The 8,810-nt window shown below is 44.3% G+C and overlaps 1 protein-coding gene across 1 annotated transcript; it reads right to left on the bottom strand.

The window, feature by feature from the left end:
- Nucleotides 1-4,630: 4,630 nt before the first annotated feature.
- Nucleotides 4,631-7,918, bottom strand: LOC129335307 (retinoic acid-induced protein 3-like). Its single transcript, XM_054987744.1, has 3 exons — nucleotides 7,006-7,918; nucleotides 6,434-6,501; nucleotides 4,631-4,753 (listed from the first exon to the last, which is right to left on the bottom strand). Exons 1-3 carry the CDS (start codon nucleotides 7,916-7,918, stop codon nucleotides 4,631-4,633), a joined length of 1,104 nt encoding a protein of 367 aa, XP_054843719.1.
- Between the last annotated feature and the right edge of the window lie 892 nt (nucleotides 7,919-8,810).

The following is an 8,810-nucleotide window of genomic DNA, read 5'->3' as shown; positions in this document are numbered from 1 at the left end:
GGCCACCCACTAGTCACTTCTGTGAGATCAGGTAGCCTTGTTAATTTCCCCATGAAGTAGATAAAGAGTAATGCAGCAACATGACATGCAGCGTACACTATTTTATTGGCACCAATTGGGGACAGTCAATACCAGGCATTATGTGAACGACAGAGTCCCAAACGAATGAGGAAAGCTAGAGTCAATAAAAAGGTATATGCTTTCACGTAACTATTCTGAGTGTGATTTATGACATGTAATATTTTTACCACATTTTAAGGTTGTTTCATAAGCCTCACTGGTTAAGTTGCAGATGCTTAGCTGGCCAGGGGCCGTGGAGTCAGGGTAGACTCCAATTAACATTCAGACATCTGGGTCGGTGAAGCCACCATATTTATTCATTTGTTTTTCTGTGGTCACAGTTAGTGTGAATGCCATGGAATGCCACTGGCAAGTGATGATATTGAGGCTCATTGTGTTTTGGAAAAAAGATAAAATCAGGTTTGAGCTGGGCTGTGAAAGTCACAATCCCACTATATGGCAGCACTACATTAGAATCCACATTGGGCTTCATCATTTCTTTGCCATCAGTCCAAGTGTTATCAGTCACTGGAACCTTTCAAACAATCCTGTTTGGGAAACCATTCGCACGACAGCCTCACACCACAGCATGTTTTAGTCTGCACATGCTGACTTTTTTCTGTGCCCGCATGGACCAGAACGGTCACCTGACTGTTGACTATCACAAGCAGAATTCTGTGCTTTACATTACATACTGCATTGCAGCTGACCATTTCCAGGCAAATGAACCTGAATGTTATGCCCTGATCTGCCCAGCATTCTGTGTGAGCTGTTCAACAAACATTGCTGCAGCTTGTGGCTGCATTGCTGCATTGTGTGGCTAACAGTCAGCTTGGATTAGCTGAAAAACCGGAGCTACCATTCATCTGCAGAAATCAGCATTCTTTGGGAAAAATGAATTGCTTTAATTGTTGCCTGTCTACATGATTTTCAAGCAGAGGTCAGCCAATGGAAGAGTGCTGGAAAAATCTACTTGGGATGGCCCATGCCAAGCTGATTGCATATACTGGCTGCCGGGCATTGGGGTAGGTGAGTGGTGTGTACAACTGGTCTGCTACAGGGTCCCACTACACACAGGCTTTCCCTACAGCTGCCACTAGCCCAGATGGGTTGTGTGGAGAGGCCCTGAATCCATAGTCAGTTCCCTGTTCGTAGGCTTTGTTCATAATTCCATTTCTTTATGTCATTGTCATAATTATAAAAAGTATAAATCATTCTGTATAAGATATTACAGTTCATACAAACAGGCACATTTGATATTTTACAAGTGGAATATGAGGTCTGCCAGAAATTCTGATAAACTGCCAGGGAAACTGGATGCGAGCGTCACCTTCTATCAATCTCAAGCTTTGCATAGCTCTGACCACAGTAATGTTACCCCATACTCAGCAATGGAAAATTTATGTTTTCTTGTCTGCTAGGAGCCTATAATTGGCCTCATCAGAGTTCCCCCATAAATTATTCCTTCTAATAGCAAACTTGATGGTCCCATGCCTATGAACAGAGTGGTGAACTGGCCAGTGGGGCCTCTCCAGACTTTGGGGGCCTCTCCAAGTAGACAGAAAAAAAATACTAATTTGTACATTTTAAACAATGAAGAACCCTCCACCAAATGGCCTAACAAGCAGTGAGCATGTTCATTGCCCTGTAGAAGTCATTGAACACTGAAGGCAATTGACCATCAGTTGAGCAGAAAAAAGGGAAACAGAAGGCAGGAGGAGGAGAGAGGAGGTCTGGGTACTGGAGGGGGTGCATGCTGTAAGTCTTGCGAAACATAATATACTTATAATGTGCAATACACTAGGCTTTGATGGTCATATTACATAAACCCACCAGCCCATTTCCATCACCCAAAAGGACCCTGCATTAACCACCTCAGGATGCCCAGAGGTTCTAGGCTTTGTTTCTAAACTACATTCCATGCTGCTGAAGCTAGGTTGTCTCAAAAAGTGTACTACAATGTAGCAATGAATTTCAGGGCAGTATAAACTGTATGCATTAACATTGAGATGCACAGCCAAGAGCCTGGAAGAAGTTGAATCTTGGACAGCACCAGATGTGCAGGCCTCTGGGTTCTAATAAAATCCACCTCCTAATATACACATTGCAGATCCTGACATATTTAGGGAAGGTCCCCCCCCCCACTTCTTTTTCTGTTTTGTTTTGGCCATTGTCCCTTGGCTTTTAAGTCAACCGTTGATCACAGAAGAGATAATAAAAGGGAGAATTAAGAAGCTTTCACATAGGAAAGGAGGTTATTAAATTGGACACTGAACATTCTCCTGCTTAAGTACATGTGGCTGAACAGGCACGGACTTCTTGTCTAGCTGGTTTGTTAAGTATGATGAATCTGTCTCTTGGATCTATAAAAGACAGTCTTTGGTCATACTGCCTTTCTGTGCCTGCCTTGGGAAATATATTACTGATTTATTATACCAGCCTCTAATGATTCCAAGGGAAATCATGGCCCTCTTATGGGAATGTGCAGCCTAAGCTAATGTAAGCTGGCTATCTCTTCCCTACTATGCACTTTTGGCTGCAGAAAGCAATGAAGGTACACTTGTACAAGTAGTTTTGCATACTATCTGTTGTGGATATTTATGAGAAAAGGAGGCCTGATCTGCTCCATATCCTGTGATCTGCTGCTGTTTGCTCTTCTCTTTCCTAGCTTTCTCACATAATTTTATGTATTTCATTAAAGCATTTTGATGGGTTCAGAATCTTCACTATGCCTCTTCCTGGCCATTATCACTCATTTCCTACTCCATACTGTATCTTTTTAAAAAAACAGTGAATTTGTACCATGGCATGCATGTGCATAAGCACCTCACTAATTGTCTTCTATCACACCAAAGGGTAAAAACCTGAACACCAGAATATGGCCCATTTACAATCCTGGAAACTGACAACACCCAGTTCTCTTCTGCCCAATTTCCCTTCCACTAGCATACTGAAAAAACATTTATGTGTATTCCTATTCTCCAGTTTCATGTTTTTAAGCTTGCATAACTTGGCTGAGCAGAAGGGAGGGCTAGAGGCTCAGATCTCCTGTTCCTTGTGACAGGACTGGTGCCCTCTGAGAAGGAAAGAAACGAGGCTTGTTTGAAACCTGAACAGGAGCTCTACTGGCATGGGGAATTCATATGCAAATTTGACTCTGTCAAGCTGGGACTGAATAGGGACTATGAATGGTTATCACATTATCACAGGTAACAGATTTCCTTTACAGAGGCGGGGTCTGGGGGAGCCCAGTGGCACCTGGTGTGGGCCTCCGGGGACCACAGTTCTCTTTGTCAGATGCATCTGATGGGGAGATCTGTGGTTATCGAAGGTTTATACTACATTGGAATTGGATGGTCTGGTTGTTTTGCTGCTACAAACCAACACAGCAAACTCCTTTGAAGCCTCACACAAGCCAATTAATCTCCATACCAAAAGGAGATGTTTACGTTTACTAGCAAAGGAATGTTTTGGTTGCATCCTCCCTCTCCCCCCCAACTGCATCTTCTCTCTCCTCCCCTCCTCCCCCCTCCTCTTCTATATTTGACCAGTCTCTGTACCGTGCATCTGACGAAGAGAACTTGATTCTCGAAAGCTTACGCTACAATAAAATTGGTTAATCTTAAAGGTGCTACTGGACTCTTTTTGATTTTGCTACCACAGACTAACACGGCTAACTCCTCTCCCTTATACTGAGTTAGCTCATTGGTCTACCAAGGTCAGACTTGTCTCCTGGAAGCTGTTCTCCCGGACCTTAGGAAGAGGGTTTTTTTTACATCACTAGTACTACCTGATGTTTTTAACCAGAGAAGCCAGGGTTTGAACCTGGGACCCTCTGGACAAAGCAGAGGCTCTACCAATGAGCCAAAGTTCCACCTGAAAAGCAAATATTCACTTCACCTTTAACAGAAATGTAGTTGTAAATTATATAAACACCCACAGTATCAAGGATATCAGAGAAATTCTTTTGTAATACTGTACAAAAGGTTCTAAGTCCAGGCCAGCAAGCAAGTCGTTTTGTGTTATGTGAGTGTAGAGTGTGGGGGAGGGGGGAATAATTTCTTCCAACAGCACGCTTACTGTTCAGAAGAGTGAACTAGAGACTCAACTAAAAAGATCATGATTATCAGCTCTGCTAGTAAGACTTTCTATAATCACAAACAAGTAACTTCAAAGACCTTTGGGGTCAAATTGCACAATCATGTAAACCCACTACTGCCCAGATGAGAGGAAAGAGTCAAGGAAAGACCCAAAAGTTGGTCAAGTTCTCATTCAGAAGCCTCTGGCTAAACACAAACCAAATGGAGTCTCCTAGTACTTTGAAAATCCACCAATTTATTGTGCTGTTGTCTTCTGAGGACCAGAGCCCACTTCCGCAGATGCAAGGGCACCCAATGAAGAAGCCGCAAGAGCTTCTGCCTAAGGAAACCTGTTAATCTTTAAGGTGCCACAAGACTTCTCTGTCTTAACAGGCTTACCCAGCCAGCCCTCTGCCATTTGCAGAGAAACTGGAGAAGAACAAAGGAACCATAACACAACAAGCAACTGGCCATTTGTTTCTGCATTTTTCTCATATTGAAGTATGTGTGCCTTTGGCCAGCCTCTTGGCTTCATAGCGCACCATCATTTCCTGTCTGTATGCAGGGTGAAGCATTGTCCGGGGAATAGAGAAACATGGTTTGGGTTTAGGGTCCTGAAAATGAAGCAGGATTTACCTTCAGTAATTTTAAAACTGCAAAAAAGGAGCCTAATACTTTTACCAGATCGCGCCCCCCCCCCCACAATGGCAATCCATCTTTTATTTCCAGTGTTGCATTCCACAAACCAAATGCTTGACTGCACTATGGGAGCTGAAGCATGTCTTGAACATTAGAGCACCATGATGGATGAATACATCTCTCCAAGCACCAGCAATTTCCTCCTCTCCCTACCAGTATATAACCAGCAACCTAACTCCATTCTGGGATGCATCGGAAGCATTCTCTGTTGCAGGCCGTGTTACAGCTAAAAGTCACTGGGGAACCCAGAAGCATCATCATTACTCAGAAAGTACAGTAGACTCTCCCCCCACTTCATCCTAGACTATTCCATGTCAATAATAATGATGATGGTGATGATGATGATGATAATTCCATGTCTAGACAAAGAGGAAGCTGGGATTGCAGGAGGCAATACTAACTAGACTACTTTGAATACTGGACTGCATTCAGATAGGGGTGATCTTAGTGGTTCTGGAAGCCTGGGGAAAATTCCAGAAATGGGCCTCAGAATCAATGCCATCACCTGTTGCTGCTTGGCCCACTGGGGCCAAGCAAGGGGTGGCCCTCTCCCCATGTGAGGTGGATGGAATCCAGTGTTGCCACCAAAAGGCAGCTACCTAAGCCTCAGATGGGGCAGGAGCAAGTGGCATCAGGTTCTCCTCCTCCTCCTCCTCCTCCACAGCATGGTGGGGCCCTGAGTGGTCAAGGCCCCTCCCAGCATCGGTCCCTGGGGCAGCTGCCTCTGCTGCCCATTGGCTAAGACCACACCTACATCCAGTTTTTACAAACTAACTAGTGGCTTCCAATGAGAGCATGGCCTTCCCTGCCATGGTTGCTTAGTTCTTACTAAAGAGAGCCTGAAATGTAGAGGGCCCACCTTCCCTGAAAGGCTGAAAAGGGCTAGAAACTCTCTGCTCCCTTCCTTTTCTTCCAGTTAACAGCATACTATGAGCGGAACTACAAATGACAAAAGGCACAGGTTGGACACTTGTCAGCTTCCCTCAAGTTTTGATGGGAAATGTAGGCAGCTTGGCGGAATGTTGGACAAGTGACAGTTGAAAAGTCCATTGGACAGCAGTCAGAGAGCCAAGCTGCAAGACTAGGATGCCTACATTTCCCATCAAAACTTGAGGGAAGCTGACAAGTGTCCAACCTGTGCCTTTTGTCACTTGTAGTTCCACTCTATGACAGCTGGTGATTTGCTGAACAGTGTTCTCGCCTGCTGGATGGTGCTAAACTAGTGGGAATTTTATTTCGAATTTTTGTTGCAGGACTTCTCCCCTGAAGAGCAGGAAGCAAGAAAATTTAGAGATTAGTAAGAATTTGGAAATGTGAGGATGGTGATGTCAGGGAGGGTATGGGCTGCTGTTTATTAGCATCTCTTCTCAAGCTTTCTCTCTAATCCATACCATAATGACCAGCATGCCTTCCCTGCTTAGAAAACTCCACCATCTCCAGACATAAATGGGGTTAAGGGAAACCTTGCGTCATGGCCTTGCCTTCACTGCATAAGAGTCCTCACTTCTATTTAAACCTTCAGCCAAAATGTACACTTGGCACTATGATTAAATCACACCTGCCCCCGTCTTTCCAGTGAGATGTGGGTAATTTACCTTTGGCTGGAATCCAGTTCCATTTGGGGGGAACAAAATGTCTTCTTCAGCTCCTTCTTTATCTGGAGCTAACAAATGAAGGAGAAATAACAAAGGAATTAGTGCTACAGAGCTGACTTCAAGCAACCAGGTCAGAATTTCATTTGGCCCAAATGCCCCTAGAGAGATTGCAATTGCATCCAAATGTCCCTACAGAGATTGCTCCCTCATCACGGTTGGCTCCCCTGCTACATCAACAACATCACAGTTTGAAAACAGGAATAGCAAGGGCCAGGAGAATACTGCCAGCCTATGCCCTTGTCTGAGAGCCAAATAGAGTTGTAGGACTGGGAGAAAGCCCATAAGGAACTGACAAATTTTCAAGTGAGGGAAGGAATCCCTGCTACTTTTCCAATTTATAAATCAAAACATCATGGTTCATGTTTACAATATATTACTCTTTGCCTCATGTGCAAAAACTGTAGCAAGTTGCAGTCCCCTCACCTCCACTGTCTGAATTTCTTATTTCAACAGATTCCCTATTGCTGATTTCATATGCTCCTGTACTCTGCTGCCCTAGAATAGCTACATACCTTGAGTACTCCCTGCTTCAACACTCTGTTGTCTGCCTGTGGACTTCCAGAGAATCTCTTCTGAAGGGTAATCTTCAGGCTGGTGTGGGATAGTAAGGAAGCAGATCTCGGGTATTGTATACATCATGAGGAAGACCCATCCGTTCACCACCAAAGCAACACTAATAAGGGGGTCATCCCATCGGCTTTGCTCCCCATTGGTAGGGATGCCACTCAAGAGCAGCATGCTGATCCATGAACTCCAGATGGCTATGGAGAAGAGGAGAGTGACAGAGATGTGCATCCCATGCCTCTTCCAGCCTTTGTATGGTCCACAGGAAGTGAACATGGATATCATAAAGGAGAAGACCATGAGGACAAGTACGTAGATCAGGAGCATGACAAAGTCCTTGTTGCGCTGTTCTCTTCCCATTTTGGCCATGTCTATGCCATCTCTTTCTACAGTGATAATGATGTATTTGACAGCTATGATAATCTGAATGAATGTGAGGCCAACAGCACGTACCAGCATTGATAACTTGGAAAGAGGGGCCTTTCCTCTCACCAGTTTGATGAGATTAGAGGCATGGGTCAGAAGACAGGAGAAGCAAAGTGCAAAGAGGACTCCATACAAGATGAAGCGTACGGAGCCAGTTTTATTATTGAGCCGGATGATGAAAGCAAAGGTGAGGCTGAATATTCCTAGGGTACCCAGAATGAAGAGGAATTGGATGGGAATCAGGTTTTTCTTGTTTTTGTCTTTGACCATCCAGCTAAGAGCAAAGAATGCCATCAAGAGGATCAGAGAAGCCAGAACGCCTGCAGCAGCCAGAGTTTCCAAGCCAATGCCCCAGGCTGCACACACATCACAGAGGAAATAGTAGTCAGGGTCAATGTTGCCACATCCTGGAGGAGGCGCCGTGGTGGAAGCCATCACAAATTGGGCAGCTGTCCTAATTGAGGGAAGCAACATAAAGGGGGGGGGAGCATTGTGATAAATTCTCCTCACGTTTATAGTAATTCCAAGAGCTGAGTACAGTTGCTGATACTGTGTGTAACGCTGTTTTTAGGCAGGTAAATGAATCTTAATTTTACTTGTAGGCTAATATTAGCAATGGCATGAGGTGACTTTCAAGACAAAAGTGTATTTAAAATTTAACAAAGGAAAAAATTAGCCAGTTTTTTGTAACTCTTCTGTTGTGCTTTTGGTATAGAAGATCTTTGGGGCAGCAAGTTTCTCTTCCCTCAGTACAAAATCCCTCAGTTCAGTTTCATGCAAGAAAGGTCCATGACAGCTGGTTCCTTGAGGAAGAAAATCTAAGTAATGACCCCTTTAATGTCACCCCCAAACTGTTTCCTAAAGGGGGTGGTCCTGGATTCATGTCAATTTTATTGTATTTTCCTTTATTCTTAGAGTGTATTGTGAAAATTGCTTGTTTCAGTCATGCCCCGTACCTCTTCCACCAACAATTCATGGTTTCATACACTTGTCACACCACTCACCCATAATATCTCTTTGTAATGTGACCGTGCTCATTGTAAAAGGCAGAGATATGGCTCAGAGGTTGAGCACATTTCTGATTGGATCCAGACTAAATTAGCATTTTCTGCTGATTCCCCCTTCCTGCTGCAGACCCCTCTCACACCATTCCTTGGGGTTCCCTGTCCCCCAGGAGCAGCTTTCTGTGGAGATCAGTGGGTAGAGGAAGACAGGAAAGTGGCATGCTGCCACTGGGAAATTTAGTCTGGATTCATCCCACTGCACCCAAAACCTCCTAGGTTTAGTTCCTGATAATTACAGTGGAAGAATCTCAAGTTGCAGGTGC

This window comes from Eublepharis macularius, chromosome 9 (genome assembly GCF_028583425.1).
Source record: "Eublepharis macularius isolate TG4126 chromosome 9, MPM_Emac_v1.0, whole genome shotgun sequence".
NCBI lineage: Eukaryota > Metazoa > Chordata > Lepidosauria > Squamata > Eublepharidae > Eublepharis > Eublepharis macularius.
Note: the sequence above shows the minus strand (reverse complement) of the source record. Positions and strands in the feature narration are given on the sequence as shown.